The sequence below is a fragment of the Erinaceus europaeus genome, chromosome 12 (genome assembly GCF_950295315.1).
Source record: "Erinaceus europaeus chromosome 12, mEriEur2.1, whole genome shotgun sequence".
Taxonomy (NCBI): Eukaryota; Metazoa; Chordata; class Mammalia; order Eulipotyphla; family Erinaceidae; genus Erinaceus; species Erinaceus europaeus.
Genome location: NC_080173.1, coordinates 41,320,671 through 41,341,584, shown reverse-complemented (window position 1 = coordinate 41,341,584; position 20,914 = coordinate 41,320,671). Strand labels below are relative to the sequence as shown.

Here is a 20,914-nt window from a genome sequence, read left to right as displayed (position 1 = left end):
CGTGCTGTGTGCAGTGATGAGTCCGCGCCTTGCCTGGACAGGGCGATAACTGGATGGGCAGACCCAAGTGTAAAAAGAAAAATCTCTGAGCTACACTTGTGGTTACAGTTGTATGTACACTATACCTAGAAAACGAAGGATGTGACATTTCTTTTCTTTTTTAAAAGATTTTATTACATAGAAGAGATAGTGAGCCGGCCCGGCTGGCTCAGAGACGCAGCGGCAGCCGCGCGCAGCAGCCAGCCTGGGACTCGCAGAGCCCCACCCGTAGCTCCGCCTCTTTGCGGCACAACTCCGGCGGGTAGAAACCAGTCCTGAGCCTTGACTGGCGCGATGCACCCCCAAATCCTCCCCGAAGCCCCGCCTGCCTAGTTTGCGGTGGGAGACCCGAGTCCGCCGCTGCTGCACTTCCTGGCGGCGAGAGAGCCAGGGCGCAGGCGCGGCGCTGTCTCCAGCCGGCCCCACCCCACGCCACACTCCACCGCCCGGGCGCCTGCGAGGGCGGGGCCTGAGCTCCGGCGCCTGCGCAGCCCGCACCTGGGTGACGTAGTCGCCTCTGCAGCGCTCCGGGGGTCCGCGCGGGTGCGTTGGTGGCTGCCGCCTCTGCTCGGTAGCTGCCTCCTTTGTCCGCCGGCCCCGCCTCGCTCCCGGGCGCCGCGCTGGCGTCGTCCTCGCCCCCGTCGCCGCCCCCGCCGCCTCCCGCGCGCGGCCGAGCCCTGCCCCCCATGGTATCCCGGGCCGAGCCGGACAGCGAGGCCATGGACGCGGAGCTGGTGGTGACGCCGCCGGGCTGCTCACATCTGAGCAGCTTCAAGGTGGACAACTGGCGGCAGAACCTGCGGGCCATCTACCAGTGCTTCGTATGGGGCGGCACAGCCGAGGCCCGCAAGCGCAAGGTGACCTCCCGACGCCCGGGTCGTGGGGGGGGGCGCCCTCTGCAGCGGGGGGCGGGGCTCCCGGTCCTGGGCTGCAGTGGACCCGTGCTGGGTGCGCAGGAGGGGGCTGGGGACTGCGAAGTGTAAGGGAAGGGGGTGGGTGGCGTGTACACGAGGGTGAAGGCTGTAGGCTGTATGCGGGTGCGCAGGAGAGAAAGGTGGCTGTTGTCCTCTGGGGAAAGCTGGAGAGGGGTGCAGCGCCACCCAGTGCTGGCGTGGGGGGCTGTGGCCAGGTGGGAAGAGCAGGAGGGGAGGGGGCTGGGGCCTGAGGCCCAGCCCTCCTCGGTTCTTGGCCCCCTCCGCCTCCGCCTTGACCCTGTCAGGTCCTGGGGGTGGGTGCTTGCAGATGGCGAAGGGAGCAGGTTTTTTCTTGTTGGGACTGAGCCTGGTAGGGGGCAGGGAGACTGGAGGATCTCTCCAGGGAACCCTGCAGTGGTGGGAGGGTTGGGGACCACCGGGCACCCCTCTAAAGGAAAGAAGGGCCAGAAACTGAGACCATCAGCTGGTCTGTTGTGGTCCGCCCCATGCCAGGAGGTTAGGGTGTACCTTCAGCTGCAGTCCTTGGGCAGGAGGCCCAGCAAGAACATCTTTAGAGAGGGAGTGTGCTCCCAATAGATTTGTAAGTAGTGCAGAACCTCTTGGTAGTATACTTAAAGGAACTCCAATTTCTTTGATCTAATTTTTTGACTCAGTTTTTGGAGGACCATTTTCTTGTATCTGTTTGGATAGCTGCACTTGTAGCATTCTAATAGACCAGCAGGGAAACAGCTGATTTGAGGACCAGTTTAAAAGCCTGATCATCAATAGTGAATAATCTGCTTTTAACAGTTTGCCTGGGAGTCTCAGCTGATTTATAGGCTTAGTACATTACTGTTTTTTTTTTAAGATTTTATTTATTAATGACATAGAGAGAAAGAAGAAAGAACTAGATATCACCCTGTTACATGTGCTGTGGGGGATCAAACTTAGGACCTCATGCTTTCAAGTCCAATGTTTTATCCACTATGCCACCTCCCGGACCACACGTTATTGGTGTTTTTTTTTTATTTTTTTAAATATTTTATTTATTCCCTTTTGTTGCCCTTGTTGTTTAATTGTTGTAGTTATTATTGTTGTCGTCGTTGGATAGGACAGAGAGAAACGGAAAGAGGAGGGGAAGACAGGGGGGGAGAGAAAGACAGACACCTGCAGACCTGCTTCACCGCCTGTGAAATGACTCCCCTGCATGTGGGGATCCGGGGTTCGAACCGGGATCCTTATGCCAGTCCTTGTGCTTTGCACCACCTGCGCTTAACCCGCTGCGCTACAGCCCGACTCCCACGTTATTGGTGTTGAACAGTGAGGTTCCCCATAAAATGGGACTACTTGGGACAGTGACAGGAACAGATAGCTCACCCAAATATAGTGTACACTTTGTCATTCATGAAACCCTGTTTTGAATCCATGGCACCCTGGAAAGTTCCATCAACTCTTGTATATTTAGGAGAGAGAGAAAGAGAGACCTGCAGCACTGTACCATTTGTGAAGCTCCTGTGCTTGCAGGTGGGGACTGGAGGCTTGGACCTGGGTCCTTGCACATGGTAATGTGTGCTCGATGAGGTGTGCCAACACCTTGCCCGTCTCTCCTTTCTGTCTCTCTTTCCCTCTGTCTGAAATTAAAAGGAAAAAGTCTCCAGGAGCAAAAACTCCCGTTGGAGCAGAGTGCAGAATTTGCATTCATGAGGCCCCTGGTTTGAGCCCTGGTGCTGCATATGCTGGAGCAGTACTTTGGTTGAATTCCCTTTAAATAAGTAAGTAGAGGAGCAGGGAAAATAACATGATTGTTATATAAAGAGACTCATGCCTGAGGTTTCAGTTTCAGGTTCAACTCCATATACCACCATAAGTCAGAGCTGAGTAGTGCTCTGGTTTAAGAAAAAGAAAGGAAAGGAAAGCAGTAGGGCCTGGATGATGATGCACCCAGTTGAGTACACACATTACTGTACATAAGGATCCAAGTTTGAGTCCCCTTTCCCTACCTGCAAGGTGAAGTGATGAAGCAGATTTGTAGGTGTCTTTATCTCCCCCTCCCCTCCAATTTCTCTGTGTGCTATCATGTAAAATAGAAAAAAAAGGAAAAATGGCCACTATGGTAGCTTTGTAGTGCTGGCACCAAGCCTCAGCAATAACCCTGGTGGCAATTTAAAAATAAAGAAATTAATAAAATAAATAAATAGATAAACCACTAGTATATCCTTATATATACACAGGTACCTTGTGTGCTCTCACCAGCTATAGTCAGTTACAAAGGAACTATAGCAGTGAGTCCCTGGATTTTTTTTTTTCTCTTGAACAGAAATGTAATTTTGTATCCAAACTTTGGTGGTAGGATCTGAGTTTTTTTTTTTTAACCTTTTTTTTTAAATTATTTTTTAACCAGAGCACTATTCATTCAGCTCTATCTTATGGTGGTGTGGGGGATTGAACCTGAGACTTTGGAGCCTCAGGCATGAGAGTCTGTTTGTATAACCATTATGCTATCTACCCTCCACCCTTTTTTTTTTTTAACCGTGAGTATTTTTTAAAAGCGTAATTTTGTATCCAAATTTGGTGGTTCTACTGATAGGCAAACAATGAGTGCTTGGGGGTGTTTCAGTGGCTAGAATGTTAGATTTAAAAGCATACCCGATCAGGTCCTGCCATCAGTTCCCTGCATATCAAGAGCAGAGTGATGCCTTAATTCTGTCTATGTACGTAAATAAATGAATCTTTAAAAATAGGTAAAGAAAAGTACCAAAAAATGATACAGAAGGAGTGAGAACAACATTAAGAGATTTGTGTCCAATATTATTATTTTTGTGTCCAATTTAGGGCTGAAACTGTAGTTCTCTCTCTTTGTACATCCAGTTTTTACTCTATATTTGTAGCACCGTCCATGGAGTTACTTTGGCATAATATTGGGGGAATAGGTGTGGCCTGGCTGTAGTGTATGAACACAGTTTAGTTAGTTTCATTTGTCTTCTGGGCCATGGGTCTAGTAAGACTTAGAGATGAGATCTGATCTTGTTCCTGTCTTTCCTTCCACAATCATAGCTTTCATGGAACACTATGCTGGAATATTTCTGTCTGAGAATTGTCATGCCATGTACTGTTTTTTGATTTTCCTCTTTGCATTTCAGGCAAAATCATGCGTCTGTCACGTGTGTGGCGTTCACTTGAACAGACTTCACTCTTGCCTCCACTGTGTCTTCTTTGGCTGTTTCACAAAGAAACATATTCATGAGCATGCAAAATCGAAACGGCACAACCTGGGTAAGGTGCCCTTCTGAGCATTGGGGTGGTTGTCTCCCCCACTTTCTGTTGTTTGAATTTTATTGTGCAGTTACTCGTATTCAAAAGTTCACTTCTGGCGGGGGAGATAGCATAATGGTTATGCAAACAAACTCTCATGCCTGAGGCTAAGTCCCAGGTTCAATCCCCCGCACCACCATAAGCAGAGCTGAGCAGTGTGATTCCACTGCTCCCTTCAGACAGACAGACAGACAGACACACACACACACACACACACATATTCTCTGCCCCCCCCATATGTATGTGTGTATACATATGTATTTTTTCTTCCGTTTTAATCATGAGTAGAAACAGAAATGTATGAGAAGAGTGACATCACAGCACTGCTTCGCTGTTCGTGAGCTTCCCCTAGTGCATGGTGCTGCCATGTGGTTCTGGGAACTCATAGCCCTGCCCTCTTACATGGCAAAGTGCACACTCTTCTACCCCTTACCATGTGGATTTAGATAAGAGGCAACCTGTACAGCTCACTCTGCTGCTCCCTCCCATAATCCCCAGAATAACTTCATAGCTTATTGATATTTTGGTTATGATTTTTTAAAAAATTATTTATTTATTTATTAATGTGAAACATAGAAGTAGAGAGAAAGAACCAGGCATCACCCTGGTATATGTGTTGCCGGGGATTGAACTCAGGACTTGATGCTTGAGAGTCCGATGCTTTATTCACTGCACCACCTACTGGACCACTTGGTTGTGATTTTTTAAATTTTTCCTTTTGTTGCCTTTTTTTTTTTATTGTTGTTGTAGTTATTATTGTTATTGATGTCATCTTTGTTAGATAGGACAGAGAGAAATGGAGAGAGGTGGAGAAGACAGGGGGAGAGAAAGATAGACACCTGCAGACCTGCTTCACCGCCTGTGAAGCGACTCCCCTGCAGGTGGGGAGATGGGGATGCGAAACTAGGATCCTTACGCTGGTCCTTGAGCTTTGTGCCACCTGCTCTTAACCCGCTGCTGACAGTGATAGTGCTGGGAGTACCAGTTACTCTAAATGTCTTTTCTTTCCTGTATGTGTACTTGGAAAGGTGCACAAACATAGGCAGGCAGCTCACTGAGGAAGGAAGGGATATGTCTGATCAGACCATATTTTACTTTTGGCATCAGGGTGAGTTGGCCAGTAATTGTTATACTCCTTTTATAGCAGCATCAGGAACTTTAGGCATAGTAAAGCACAGTTACTGTTCCAGTGACCATAAGACCTTATGCACTTATGGTTGTAAAATTTTACTTTTGGTTTATATATGATTCTTTCAAAGAACAAGGTTCAGGGTCCCAACATGTGAGTGTTAGTTCCTTTATGAGTGTGATACCTCTTAGATTATAGGAGCTTCCAAAAATACTCATGCCTCATCTGCTTAGGAAACTACCTGAGGTGGGAGGATGGAGGGTGTCAGGAGGAAATATTGCAATGATAGTGTTCAGTGACTTGGGAGCAGAAAGTGGTGTAAGTGGTCAAATGTCTTAAAAAGCTCTTTATTGTAACATTATGCATCACCTTTTAATTTTTTATTGATTGTTGCTTGGTCTTTCTTTTTTCAGCCATAGAACTCATGTATGGAGGCATTTATTGCTTTTTGTGTCAAGACTACATATATGACAAAGACATAGAAATCATTGCCAAAGAGGAACAACGGAAAGCTTGGAAAATACAAGGTTTGGCTTTTGCCTAGATTCTGATCCTGTTATGTTCTCTTAGCCTTGTTTTCATTTGTATCTCATAAAATTAGAATTCAAGAGAAGGGATAGCTCACTTTGATAGTACACCAGTTGACCATGTGACCCAGGTTTGAGCCTAGCCCCCACTACATTGGAGGAAGCTTTGGTCTGGTGGTCTCTGATTCTTTCAGCCTTCTCTGTATTTATCTAAAATAAACAAAAAAATGAATTCAAGAGAGGGTGCTGTGTGAAGGAAAAAAGAGTTGAGAGATAGGTTTTTACAGGATGGATTCTGACTTGATGTGAAGCAGCCAATACCTACTTTCTCCTTCCTGTGGCTGTTGAGTGCCACAACACTTAAAAGCATGCCCTGCCATGATTACCCCTTTAGCTTGTGACTACTGTGTAGGACTTGAAGAAGGACTTGCAACAACACTCAAGTTTTCTCACTTTCAAGGACATATTTACAAACATAATACAAGACCACTATCCCATCATGTAGAAAAATGATTCGGTATCTAGATACCCTTGAAGAGTGGTTTGCCTTTATCAGGCAAGACCTCCAAATTTCAGATATTGAGACACTCTTCAGTCATGTTAAACATGTATTTACATTCATGACACCATCCATGAGGATAGCCTATTATGAAATGATTGAGGAATCTCATCTGAAACTCTTGACTTTTTGGGTTGTTGTGAAAGTTGTGTCAGCAGAGAGTAAAATTGCCATACAAATAATGCAATGAGTTGCCATTTAGACACACTGGTTGAGGGCTTGGTGGTCCTATAAGTGCCTCTGTGGCTTTGGCAGTGTCATGTCGGTACACATCATGATGTATATAATTTTAAAATTATTTACTTATTAGATAGAGACAGGGAAACTTTGTCTGCAGCACTGTTTCACTGCTGGTGAAGCTTAGCCCCTGCAGGTGGAAACTGGAGTCCTGAACCCAGGACCTTGTGCATGTGCTCAACCAGATGCACCAGTGCCTACCCACCACTCATGCTGCTTTTATCAAGCACATAGTCTCAGGGACACACGTGAAAGTGTACAACTATATCCTTACAGTTTACATATATTTACTCTTGGTTTCCCTAATTTTTAAAAATAGATTTTCTTTTAAAAAACTTAAAAATTATATTTACTTGTTTATTAGATAGAGACAGCCAGGGGTGGAGGTAGATAGCATTATGGTTATGCAAAGAGACTCTCAATTTTCCATACAACTATAAGCCAAAACTGAGCAGCGCTCTGGTGTAAAAAAAAAAGCAAACAAGCCAGAAAGTGAAATGAAAGAGAAAGAGGGTGTTAGGAGAGAGACAGCAAGACTCGTGCAGCACTGCTTCACCACTCACAGCGCTTCCCCTGCAAGTGGTGACCGAGGGTTTGTACCTGGGTCCAAGCAAATTGTAACATGTGCTTAGCCATCAATTTTCTTAAACTTTTTATTTAACAGGTGCTCAAGGTGGTTAAGACAACAACGAAAGGCTCACTGGTTGAGTGGTGAGCATCTCTCAACTAACAGCCATCACTGCTTACAAAGACAACAATATACATCTAGCATGTGTCCCATAAATTCTTTTTTTTTAATCTTTAATTTTTTTTTAATTAGAAGGAAGTTTTTTTTAAAATTATTATCTTTACTTATTTATTGGATAGAGACAGTCAGAAATCAAGAGGGAAGGGGATGATGCACCTTGGCATTTGTGTTGGAGTACCTATAGTGGGTGTATTGTTTTCCTTCTTTTGGGAAACATAGTTTATGTGCAACATAGTTTCTAAAATAATCTATATGTTTTGTTTGCCTACTTTTGTCTAACAGGGTTTCAGGAAGACCTTGTATTATGAATTCCCTCTTTGTAACACAACCTAATAAAAAGTAAATTGCTGCCATTTTTATTCATAATCACACTTGATAAAAAGGTAGTTAACAGCACCATGAATTGTCTTTCGTTGCTTAGGTGTTGGTGAGAAGTTTTCAACTTGGGAACCAACTAAAAGGGAGCTTGAACTGCTGAAGCATAACCCCAAAAGGCGAAAGATCACCTCTAACTGTACCATTGGTAGGTGGGGGCATTGCTCAGAGCAGTGGTCTTTGTCTCACTCCTGGTTAGACTTATATCACAGAATTTTAGAGTATATGTAAAATACAGGTTTCAGGGACCCAAGTGGTAGCTCATCAGGTAGGGTGCCTGCATTGCTGTGTTTGCAGCCTACGTTGGAATACCTACATGGGGGTGCCTTGTCTTCTGGGGAAGCTCTGTTACTATGGTGTCTTTCCTCTGTGTTTTCTGTCTAAAAGAAAAAGTACTCAGGAGTGGTGAACCAGCATGTGTGAGACTCTTCACTCATCAAAACAAAATGTATGTTTCACACCATAGTTATCTTGAAGCAGCTATATGGCTGTTTTTCATTAGTTTGTTTACCAGTTGCTTCTTGAGTGTGTATTCTCTGTGGGACCTGCAGCAAGCTTGGGGTATTGGCAGGAGAAGTGGCCCTTGGTCCATGACTCTCAGAGTCTGTTCATGAAAAGAGACTCAAGCTTATACTAACCAGGTTGAGGGTTTTTTAATGGTTGTCTTCAAGGAGAGAAATGTTGGGTTGTTGGAAAAGTCTGCAAAAATGCATCATGACTTCTGACACCCCATTGTGTTTGGGGTGGGGGTTATTTTCTGATATGAAGAACTAGGCTTTAGTCACTTTTCTCCCTCCTCTTTTTTCTCCTAGGCTTGTACCTAGGTCTTTCCTTGCACATGGTAATGTGTGTGCTCAGCAGTAGCCCAGGTTCAATAGTCGATTTCCAAAAAGCCTTTCTTTGTTTGAGAAGCTACTTTCTAACCCAGCCAATTGTTACAGAATTTCTCCATTGATTCCTCAGAACATACAGTGGCTGAAGTTTGTGTGAGATATTGTGAAAGATACCTCAATACAGTTCTTAGAAAGAGGCATAGAGATTAGACAGTGATCACATTTCTAGATGTTACCCACCCTACTCTTTTTTCAATCAGAAAAAAAAAAAAGCATGTGAATGTAGAGGAAACCCCTAAAGTGTTCTTGGGTCCAGGGATATGCAGGGCTCGGTGCCACAGTGACCCCACTCCTGTTTCCTTTTGCCCAGGTCTACGTGGTCTGATTAACCTGGGGAACACATGCTTCATGAACTGTATTGTCCAAGCTCTTACCCACACACCACTGCTGCGGGACTTCTTCCTGTCTGATAGGCACAGGTGCGAGATGCAGAGCCCCAGCTCCTGCTTGGTCTGTGAGATGTCCTCGCTGTTTCAGGAGGTAAGGTGACTGACTTTAGCAAGGGGTATTTCTGTACCCATTTCTCTTCACCCCCTTTTCTCTCTCCCCCCAAAATCAAGTAAGGTAACATTTCTAAACATACACAGTAAGTAAATATGCCATAGGTGTATTATGAAAGACAACCCCCCCCCAAAGATTATTAAGGAAGATCATTTTTAGAGACATGCTGCTGACTTAAAGACAGAAAGTGTTTTGACAGTGGCACAGTGACAGATGGCATTTATCTATAATGCTGTGGCAATATTCCCTTTGCCTCTGTCTGCTCCTGATTCCTGGTGAGGGGTGTTTGTTTCTTTGCTGCTTGTTCTTAAAGAGAGTGGGTTCTCTTGTTGCTTGAGTTTCTGGGTGTGCTTCACTGAAAGCTCCATCTATGTGACCTTTTTCTCTCAATATCTAGTTCTGACCCCTGCTTGGGTCACAGTTTGTACTCCAGTAGTGCCTTTTCCTCTCTGCTCTTTACCAGTGCTTCCAGGAGAGGCCAGATCAGGACCTTACCTTGGTGGCCTCTGAAAAGACTCAGGTGAAGCCCTCATCTGCTCCCAATTGAAGCCTAGGCTGTTCATGCCTGTGGCTTCTGGGAAACAATAGCTGTCCTTCAGCAGCCAGCAGACCCAGACTTGTCTACTTCTGTCAGTGCCCTTTGATGTAGCACCGTCACACTGGTCATCTGTGTGTTGGGCCCAAGAGCCATAGAGACAAGTCACAGAGAGCATCTGTGATAGGGATGGTCTAGATAGTGAAGCCAGGCTTGTTGACCATCTGGCTGGCTTCAGGTCTAGCCTCACCTGTTTCCTAGCACATAGAGTGTGCTGATAACCATGGGGCTACAGCAGTGAGTGACTGGGTGTGCAGAAGTATGACTGTGCACTCACATGCGGTTTCCCTGGTACTGTGAGGTGATAGGACTCATTCTCATCAGGTTGCTTTTACTTTTTTACCAAAGCACTGCTCAACTCTGGCTGATGGTGGTGAGGGGATTGAACCTGGGACTTTGGAGTCTCAGGCATGAGAGTCTCTTTGCATAATTATTATTCTATCTACCCCCCTATCAGGTCGCTTTTAAGCTCAGGTTTATTAAGATGTGACTTGTAAACAGTAAAATCCCCCTTAAAATATGGTCTTGGGCTGAGGGAGACAGCATAATAGTTCTGTAAAAGACGTTTGTACCTGTTTAGTGCTTTTAGGTCCCAGGCTTAATTCCCCATCACTGTATGCCAGAGCTGAGCAGTGCTCTGGTTAAAATAAGATTCATGGGAGTCGGGCTGTAGCGCAGCGGGTCAAGTGCAGGTGGCGCAAAGCACAAGGACCGGCCTAAGGATCCCGGTTCGAGCCCCCAGCTCCCCACATGCAGGGGAGTCGCTTCACAGGTGGTGAAGCAGGTCTGCAGGTGTCTATCTTTCTCTCCCCCCTCTGTCTTCTCTTCTCCCCATTTCTCTCCTATCCAACAACAATGACATCAACAACAATAATAACTACAACAATAAAACAAGGGCAACAAAAGGGAATAAATAATATTTTTAAAAAAAGATTCATTTAGTGGCTGGTGGTGGTAGTACAGTGGGTTAAGTGCACATGACATGAAGCGCAAGGACCGGCTTAAGGATCCCAGTTCAAGCCCCCAGCTTCCCACCTGTAGGGGAGTCACTTCATAGCAGTGAAGCAGATCTGCAGGTGTCAGTCTTTCTCTTCCCCTTTGTCTTCCCATCCTCTCTCAATTTCTCTCTGTCCTATACAATAACAACAGTAATGACAACAATAAGGACAACAAAAATGGGAAAAACAGCCTCCAGGAGCAGTGGATTTGTAGCACAGGCACTAAGTCTCAGCAGTAACTCTGGAGACAAAATAAAATAAGATTCATTTAGGATTGGTAAGATAGCCTGGTAGGGTGCCTCTTGCCACACATGCAACCCAGGTTCAAGCCTAGACCCCACCGTATGTGGGGAAGTTTCAGTGCTATTTATATGCTATTTAGTGTCTTTCTATTTCTGTCTAAGAAGCTGATATAGAGTATTGAAGCCTCAGCATCAACAAAAAGATTTGTTTATTTTAATATTAGTTTTAATCAAAGCACTGCTCAGCTTTAGCTTTTGTTAGCTCAGGGATTGAGCCTGGGACCTCTGACCCAGGAAGTCTTTTGTGTCAACACTGTGCTGTCTCCTTAGCCCAAGGATTTATTTTATTTGTTATGAGAGTGGTATGGAGGAGAGAGAGAGAGCGCGAGCACACAAGTGAGTGAGAGAGCCAGAGCACTGCTCAGATCTGGCATAAGGTAGAGCCCAGAGATGGAATCTGTGGCCTCTGAGGCTTGTTCTCTCTTCTAACAGGCTGAGCTCACTATCCTGTCCAGGTTAATGTTTTAGCATATGAATTCATTTTTTTTTGACACACTTACGAGTCATTGTTTAAGTTTATACATAAAACATTAAATGGTAGGAGGGGAGAAAGCAATAATGCACACTCAAAAGTCAAGACAAAAATCTAGCCTGCCTCCTCCCTCACCAATGTGATTTTGGTGAAACCAAGGCATAACTTCTTTTTTTTTTTAATTTAAAAAAAATTTTTTTTAAATATTTTATTTTATTTATTCCCTTTTGTTGCCCTTGTTGTTTTATTGTTGTAGTTATTATTGATGTCATCGTTGTTGGATAGGACAGAGAGAAATGGAGAGAGGAAGGGAAGACAGGAGGAGAGAAAGATAGACACCTGCAGACCTGCTTCACTGCCTGTGAAGCAACTCCCCTGCAGGTGGGGAGCCGGGGTTCGAACCGGGATCCTTATGCCGGTCCTTGTGCTTTGCGCCACCTGCGCTTAACCCACTGCGCTACAGCCCGACTCCCTGGCATAAGAACTTCTAAGTAGGGAGTTGGGCTGTAGCGCAGTGGGTTAAGCGCACCTGGCGCAAAGCTCAAGGATCCTGGTTTGAGCCCCCGGCTCCCCACCTGCAGGGGAGTTGCTTCACAGGCGGTGAAGCAGGTCTCCAGGTGTCTATCTTTCTCTCCCCCTCTCTGTCTTCCCCTCCTCTCTCCATTTCTCTGTCCTCTCCAACAACAACAATAATAACTACAACAACAATAAAGACAACAAGGGCAACAAAAGGGAAGATAAATAAATAAAATTTGGAAAAAATAAACATCTAAGTAGCAGTTGCAATGTCTTTGTGTTTAGAGTATAGCTCTTAATGCTGACAGGCATTTTCCTTTTTTCTCTGAACAGTTTTACTCGGGACACCGCTCCCCCCACATCCCTTACAAGCTGCTGCACCTCGTATGGACTCATGCCCGGCACCTGGCAGGGTATGAGCAGCAGGACGCCCACGAGTTCCTTATTGCAGCCCTAGATGTGCTGCACCGGCACTGCAAAGGTGGGGCTCTGCAGAGGTGGGAACATAAAGCCATTTTGGGTGTCGTATCCTGACCTTTAGGTGTGGAGTGGTTCATCCATGGTCCATAGTGAACTTGGAGTGCTGTGTTGTTTGGTTCCTCACTCATGAGTTAGCTGGTCAGTGCTTCCCTGCACTGTCGTATCCTGTGGCATCCCAGAAGCTTCTGGGCATGTTTCTAGTGCATCATAGTTACCAGATGTCTCCTTCTCCTTGTAGAGTAGCTGAAAGGGTCTCCATTGTTCTAAAGCAGCCAAGCAGAGCTGAGAGTATCAAAGTGAGCCTGCACATTTGTCAGAACTACTCTGATTCTAGATTAGGCTCGGTTTTGGTTCCAGTGTCATTTTAAAGTCTTATGATCCCATTGGAACATGACTCCTCCACCTCACACTGTCACTGTGATTCTCAAATACGTGTGGATTTTAATAGTTTGGGCTTAGTGGGTAGCTCTTAAAACTGGAGGTGGGAGATAAGAACTGAATAATAGACCTTCCTTTTTGTCTCCCCCACATTGTCTTCCCCCAACTTGCCATTTGACAACAGCTATCAGATAGGGTATTATCCTTAAACTTGAATGCTGGTCACCTGGAAGACTATAAATAGCACATTGTCATTAAGTCTGGAGTCAGGCCAGTTCTGGGGTCCCAGAGATGCTGTCACTGATGACTCATGTGGCTTGGTCTCAGGTGTAGCTCAAGTGCACTGAGCCAGTTCTTTAGCTGTAGCCTGTGACTTCTGCACTGGTATAGTTGTATGTGAAATCCTACTGATGAATTTTCTCCTACATTGGTGTCTGTAAAAAACATAGTTCAGGGGTCAGCAGGTGACTAAGTGGTAGAGCATGCCTTACTAATGTATTTGGTTTCCAGCACCACATGGAACAACATGGACATTACCAGGAACAGCTGGATGCTAGTGCTTTGGCCTCTTTCTCAAAAAACAGAATAAAAATATGTATTCAGTTACCCTTTACATGATAAAAGGAAGTAGTAACTCTACCCAGTTATTGAACATTAGATACACTTTAGTGGATAAAAGTCAGGAAATAGAGGGAAAAAAATGAAAATATGCAGATGGGGTAGCTCAGTGGTAGACTTGCATGAGTGAGATCCCTGGATTAACATTTAATCATATGCCAGGATGGTACTGTGCTCTCTTGCTGATAAAAATAAATAAATAGATAATTAAATGAAAGAATAAAAGTTGGATGAATCAGTCCACCTTCCTTCACCATGCCATCTAAGCAGTAAATATTTTTCACATACTTTTTTTTTTTCCTTCCAGGTCTATCACTAGGGCTCAGTGCCTGCACCACGAATCTACTGCTCCTGGAGACCTTTATTTTCCCGCCATTTTGTTGCCGTTGTTGTTACAGTTATTGTTATCGTTGGATAGGACAGAGAGAAATCGAGAGGGGAGGGGGAAGACGGGGAGAGAAAGACATCTGCAGACCTGCTTCACAGATGCTTGTAAAGCAACCCCCCTGCAGGTAGGGAGTTGGGGGCTGGAACCAGGATCCTTGAGCCAATCCTTGCACTTCATACCATGTGCACTTAACCCGCTGTGCTACTGCCCCCTCATGCTCTTTTTTTTTTATTTTTTTTATTTGTTGATGTTCCCTTTTGTTGCCCTTGTTTTTTATTGTTGTTGTAGTTATTGTTATTGATGTCATTGTTGTTAGATAGGACAAAGAGAAATGGAGAAGGGAAGACGGAGAGAAAGACACCTGCAGACCTGCTTCACCATCTGTGAAGGGACTTCCCTACAGGTGGGGTGCCAGGGGCTCAAACTGGGATCCGTAAGCCGGTCCTTATGCTTCATACCACGTGCACTTAACCCGCTGCACTACCGCTCAACTCCTTTTTTAATCTTTAAAAAAGATATTTATTTTTTAATAGATAGGAATTGAGAGGGGAGAGAGACAGAGAGACACCTGCAACACTGCTTCACCACCCATGAAGCTTCCCCCCTGCAGGAGGGAGGTAGGGACTTGAACCAGTGTCCTTGTGCATGGTAATGTGTGTGCTCAACCAGGTGTACCACTTCTTGGCCCCTCACATGCTTTTTTGAAGATGTTGGCATGTCCATCTTAATTGCACCTCCATGGGATTGGCTGGTTGCAGACAAGAGTTACACAGCTGGGAGTCAGGCGGTGGCGCAGTGGGTTAAGCGCATATAGCGCAAAGCGCAAGGACCGGTGTAAGGATCCCGGTTCAAGCCCCCAGCTCCCCACCTGCAGGGGAGTCGCTTCACAGGTGGTGAAGGTCTGCAGGTGTCTATCTTTCTCTCCCCCTCTCTGTCTTCCCCTCCTCTCTCCATTTCTGTCCTATCCAGCAATGAATAACATCAACAATGGCAATAATAACCACAATGAGGCTACAACAACAAGGGCAACAAAAGGGGGAAAAATGGCCTCCAGGATCGGTGGATTCATGGTGCAGGCACCGAGCCCAGCAATAACCCTGAAGGGGGAAAAAAAAAAAAAGTTACACAGCTGTGTTCTCTTCTCAGGTGATGACAATGGGAAGAAGGCCAATAATCCCAACCACTGCAACTGCATCATAGACCAGATTTTCACAGGCGGGCTGCAATCTGATGTCACCTGCCAAGTCTGTCAGTAAGTGCCTGTTGCCCACATGGTATCAGGTGTCCTAAAACCTGTGCTAACCTGACGATGGGAGGGAGACTAAGGTCGTGTCATTAAGACTGACTTAACATTGGTGCTGCTTACCAAACAGCTTGTACATTTCCAGTCAGCAAAATTGTGTTCTGAGATATTTTTAAAATTTCTGGATTTCTGGAACTTAGTGTATCAGTTAGTAACATATAGTAATCAGTATGTTTGGCTACTAGAGTGGAGCTTCTGCAGTGGCAGCTGGCTGAGAAGCAGAAGTAGTATTTAGTCAACCTCAGCATGTGTTGAAATAAAATAGCAGAAAAGCCACAAGAGAAATTGGTAGGTTCCTCTTAATGCTGCAGGTGATAGAAACTGCCGCACTCACCAGTGGGCAGCCCTTCCTGTTGAGTTTTGTTACTGGCTGGATCCTACAGTGTGTGCTCTGCAGCTCCTCCCATCTCTTCTTCCCTTAGGATGCCTGATAAGAAGAACCAATTTAAAGAGCCTCTTCTAAGACATCTAACCAATTTAAAGAGCCCCATCTAAGACAACCTTATATGGCAGCTTGCTGACACACTCCCCAAAGTGCCCAAATTATTTTATGGCTTTCTTTTCCAGTCCTCAGAAGTACTGTCCTTAACTGCTTGCAGATATAGTTTCTGTGCTTGGTGTTCAAACCCTTTAGTGCCAGGAGGAGAATGTACTTGAAGCATTTTTTTCCATTCAACCTCAGGCATTCTGATGATTTTTACCATTGATTGTATTTTTTCCCCCCTGATCATTCTAAAATTATTTCAGAGCCTATAGTGGATACCACTGGCAGTTTGTGCATTGTTGCAAGTGCATTTCTAGCTAATCTTCCTTTGCCACACTGGGCCAGCACTCTGGGTAGTTCAGACTCATGGTTCCATTATTAAATTTTATCAAATTTTCTCATAATTCACATCCTGTTTAATATTTGCAGTAAATTTCCCAATCTGGGAAGTTCCTATAAACCTTTGGAAAAGAACTTAATTTTGTTAAGTAGAGCATGGACCATAGCTGCTCAAGCTCACTTTGCTTTGGCTGGGCTGTGCAGATTTTCTTGAAGTGTGCGTGGAGCACTGAGCCCAGGGTAGCAGTCTCCAGGTAGAAACTACAGTTCTGAGATGCCATGGGCATAGATCCTTTGATTCAAAACCTCTGGATGTGAGGACTTTCTAATTTTCTAAAATGAGAAAAATCCTGAATCCCAGAGCATTTGTGATGGTGTTTAGTTTGGGCCTCAGGCTTCAGGAGTGGCCTTTGCTTTCATGGTTCACCAGGCCAGTGTGGGGTGTGAGTACTCAGCTTTCCTTGCTCCAAGGTACTTGGATGAGAACAGAGCTGTGGAAGATGCACCCCACCATCGGTGTTTCTGATGCTGGCTGTTCTCCTGTGTGTCAGTTCTTCTATGTGTGTTTATCTCTGTCTACTTTTAGTGGCGTCTCTACCACAATAGACCCCTTCTGGGACATCAGTTTAGACTTGCCTGGCTCTTCCACCCCATTCTGGCCTCTGAGTCCTGGGAGTGAAGGCAGCGTAGTGAATGGGGAAAGCCACGTAGCAGGAACCACCACACTCACAGACTGCTTACGAAGGTAAGAAACCTCTTACTGCTTCACTCAGCTCTGTTCTTCTTTTTTTTTTTTTTTCTTTGTAAAGGAGACAGAATTAGTCTTTTTAATTTAATTTTTTTTTTTTTAATGAGCACTGCTCAGTTCTGTCTTACGGTGGTGTGGGGTTTTGAACCTGGGACTTTGAAGGCTCAGGCATGAAAGTTTTTTTGCATAACCATTTTACTGTCTCCTTTGCCCTAGCTCTACTATTTTAAGTCTGTTTATGTAATAAAATAATAATAAGTCATAACAAAGTAGTAATAAATTCAGATTACCTAGGGCCTTAGCAGTGTATTAAGCACTTAGGATGTTGAGTAGTTTGCATAATTGGCAGCTAAAGAGGTAGTAATTTTGCGTAATTGGCAACAAACAGGTAGTAATTTTGAGAGGCCAGATTAATATCCAATATAGCATATAATCCATATAGTCCCCAGATGTAGTTAGGGTGCTGCCTAAGACAAATTCTTCCTATATTCACTTAAAATATTTATGCAGGGCTGGGCTGTGGCACACCTGGTTGAGTGCACACATTACTGTGTGCAGGGATCCAGGTTTGAGCCCTGCTCTCTACCTGTAAGGGAGATGCTTCATGAGCTGTGAAGCACATCTGTGCAGGGCTAGCATGGGGGTGCCTCTTCCCGGGCACATATTCTCTGGGTTGGAGAGAAGGTGACCGGAGCCAGCCTGGGCTGCTACTCACTCAGTGATGCAAGGGAGATGACTCATGGCAGCGAGGCAGTGCAATTCTTTATTGATCAGAGAACCAAGGCTTTTAAAGGGCAGACCCGGAAGTGGCAAGTTGGAAATGGAAATGGCTAGAAAAGGGGCAGAGAAAGGTAGGAACTTGCTTAGCAACTGTTTTGAGGGTTTTAACTGGTAGAATTAATAATATCCTGTAGGCAGGGAGGGTCTTGAGGGTAGAAAGAAGATAGATCAAAGGAATGGAATGGGTGGGGATCTTTCAGGCAAAACAGTGATTATGTAGATAGGCCATAGTATCAGGAATGCAGGGTGGAACAGGGGGAGCTGGCTTAATGTTTTAAGGAATGCCAGGCTCCTGGAGGCAGAAAAATGCAAGGTGCTTTGTGAGACTCCTCACAGTTTCCTGACACATCTGCAGGTGTCTTTCTCCCTCTCTACCTCCCCCCCCCCCATTTCTTTCTATCCTATCAAATAAAATGAAAGTAAAAAAAAAAAAAGGAAAAAATGACTGCCAGAATCAGTGGATTTATAGTGCTGGCACTAAGCCCCAGTGATAACCCTTATGGCAATAATTTTTTTAATTGATGCAATAAAGTCCTAATTATGAGCACTAAGCTGGCTAAACCCAAGTCACAGGCCCTTCTTACCAGTGTATAGGAGAAGCAGATATTTGACTTATGTGGAAGACGGTGGGTCCTGCTAAGACCTAGTTTTGGAAATTCCCTAAACGTGTGTGTGTGTGTGTGTGTAATGGGAAGGTGGAGAGTAGAGAGAGGAGTAGGCATATGAGTTAGCCACCATTTCCTCCTGTAAATCCTTTAGTCAAAATTATGTTGAAGCCAACTTTCCCTTCATGTGTGACAATATAGACGTTTACTTTTGTTATTAAAGCTTGTTTGGTTGGCAAATTTGTTGGCAAGAATTTAGTGCAGTTTGGTAGAAATGACAGTAAAGACTGGGGGTCAAATGTTTTTTAAATTGTACTGTAGATGAAAAAACACAATGTCAGGAACTTCCAGAATAAAAAGTGAGAACATTAAATGGCTTTGATGATTGAATGCTGAGCATTTTGTACTTCCATCAGTGTAAATTATTAAAGATGCACATTGTCATGAGAAATAGTGTGCTTTCAATTTTTAAATTGTCACCAGGGCAATCTCTGGGGCTCAGTGCTGGTGTAACAAATCTACCACCCCCTGGTGGCCTTCCCCCCCTTCCTCCTTTAGATAAGAGAGATAGAAATTGAGAGGGGTGGGGGAGATAGGGAGAGTGACAGACACTTGAAGTACTTACTTCACCACTTGTGAAGCATCCCACCTGAAGGTGGGAAGCAGAGGCTTAAACCCAGGTTCATGTGCATAGTGTGATGTGTGCACTCAACTGGGTGCACCACCTCCTGGCCTGCCAATAGTCTACTTATTGATCACCTGGCCAGGCCACTCCAGGATCTAGTTGCTACAAGAGCTTCAGACTTCCTGAAACTATCAGACTGTGCTTGCCTAGCCAGATGGGGTGTGTAAACACCCTAATCACTGGTAAATATTGATTCACATACTTCTGCCAATTTGCTAATCACTTCCTCTCTCTCTAATTATCTTTTTTTTAAATATTTATTTTATTTTATTTATTCCCTTTTGTTGCCCTTGTTGTTTTATTGTTGTAGTTATTATTGTTGTTGTCGTTGTTGGATAGGACAGAGAGAAATGGAGAGAGGAAGGGAAGACAGAGAGGAGGAGAGAAAGATAGACACCTGCAGACCTGCTTCACTGCTTGTGAAGCGACTCCCCTGCAGGTGGGGAGCCGGGGTTCGAACCGGGATCCTTATGCTGGTCCTTGTGCTTTGCGCCCCCTGCGCTTAACCCGCTGCACTACAGCCCGACTCCCCTCTAATTATCTTTATTTATTTGATAGAGACAGCTAGAAATTGAGGAGAAGAAGGGGGAGGTAGCGAGGGAGAGAGAGACATCTGTAGCACTGTTTCACCACTTGTGAAGCTTTCCCCCTGCAGGTGGGAACCGGGGGCTTGAACCTGGGTTCCTGCAAATTGTAACTTGCATTCAAACAGATGTGCCACCACCCAGCCCCTGTCTCTCTTCCATTCTATCTCCCCTTCTCTCTTGGTTTATTACTGTCTCTATCCAATAAAGATTAAAAAAAAAAAAAGACTAGATCCTGGACAGCAGACTGAGACATATCACTTGTTCACTAAGAGGAAAAAAGACACTTGGCTCTGTGTAGGCAGAAGTGCCTGGTTTTACTTGCTGACTCTACACTGGCCTCCTATCTGTCATCCACTTAGACCTCTTGGGTCCTCACTCAGACAGGAAGAAAGAGCTCTCTGCCTGATTTTAACTGTGGATTGGCACTGTTGGACTTCCATCTCTAAAATTAGACATTTTTCAGTGTGCACAGTCCCATGTGTGACTGACTTGTATCTGGGTACCTGTCCTGCTGTCACAAGGGCTGACTAGAGCTGCCATGGAAGAGCTGGAAGAAGCAGAGCTGGCCCATGAGGGTTCAGCTGCGCAGGAAGTGAGTCATGGAGAAATCTGGCAACTCGAGTGTATCCACGTCTTCACTTGTCACTACCACATTGTGTCTGCCTTCAATCTGCTGTATTCTGCTGCCCTGATGGCTTGCTTGCTTGCTTACTTGATTTGTTTATTTATGATGTCTATTTTTAAAAACTTTTTGAACCTGATTCATAAGTAGAGTGCATACCTTACATGTTTGATACCCTGGATCACCCCCTGACATTAAAGAGATGTATATGTAATAACAGTGACTATTTTATACTTTATGCAAACAAGATTGAGATTAGGTTCCCACACTACCTTTATACAAATAGATTTCTAAATAATTAGCATAAATAAACAGAGAGCAGGGGAGGTAGCATAATGGTTATGCAAACAAATTGTCATGCTCCTAAGTTCAACTCACCCCCTTCCTCCCCACACCCACCGGCACCAGTACCACAAGCCAGAGCTGAGCAGTGTTCTGGTAATGAACAAACAAACAGAATAAGCAATACCAAAAGGTAGGTACCTGCGTTCTTCCAAATATTTTTAAAATGTGAACAAGTTCCTTTTCTTCATGTTAGTCATAATTACAGTCTGTCAGCATTCCAGTCTGTTAACAGAGCAGACAGGATAGCTGGGAATGCATCTGTTCTACTCTGTGTGACCCAGGTATGAGCCCAGCCCCCACAAAACTAGGATACACATTTGTGTTGTGATGTGTCTCCCTTTGTCTCACTGTATCTGAAAAAGTCAGCCTGGTGGGTAAAGGGCAGATGAACTAATTGTATTAGTTTCTATTCTATAAAACCAAGAAATATACTAA

The 20,914-nt window shown here is 44.7% G+C and overlaps 1 protein-coding gene across 2 annotated transcripts in view; it reads left to right on the top strand.

The window, feature by feature from the left end:
• Positions 1-265: 265 nt before the first annotated feature.
• Positions 266-20,914, top strand: part of USP22 (ubiquitin specific peptidase 22) — a 28,706-nt gene continuing 8,057 nt past the window's right edge. The window contains exons 1-8 of one of the 2 annotated variants that reach the window (XM_060203264.1): positions 266-896; positions 4,094-4,226; positions 5,808-5,921; positions 7,887-7,988; positions 9,044-9,213; positions 12,451-12,598; positions 15,128-15,233; positions 16,694-16,852. In XM_060203264.1, the coding sequence (XP_060059247.1) occupies positions 726-896; positions 4,094-4,226; positions 5,808-5,921; positions 7,887-7,988; positions 9,044-9,213; positions 12,451-12,598; positions 15,128-15,233; positions 16,694-16,852 (1,103 nt within the window). In that variant the 5' untranslated portion in view covers positions 266-725. The remainder of the gene's footprint in view (positions 897-4,093; positions 4,227-5,807; positions 5,922-7,886; positions 7,989-9,043; positions 9,214-12,450; positions 12,599-15,127; positions 15,234-16,693; positions 16,853-20,914) is intronic. The other variant, XM_007529672.3, reaches the window with a different exon arrangement.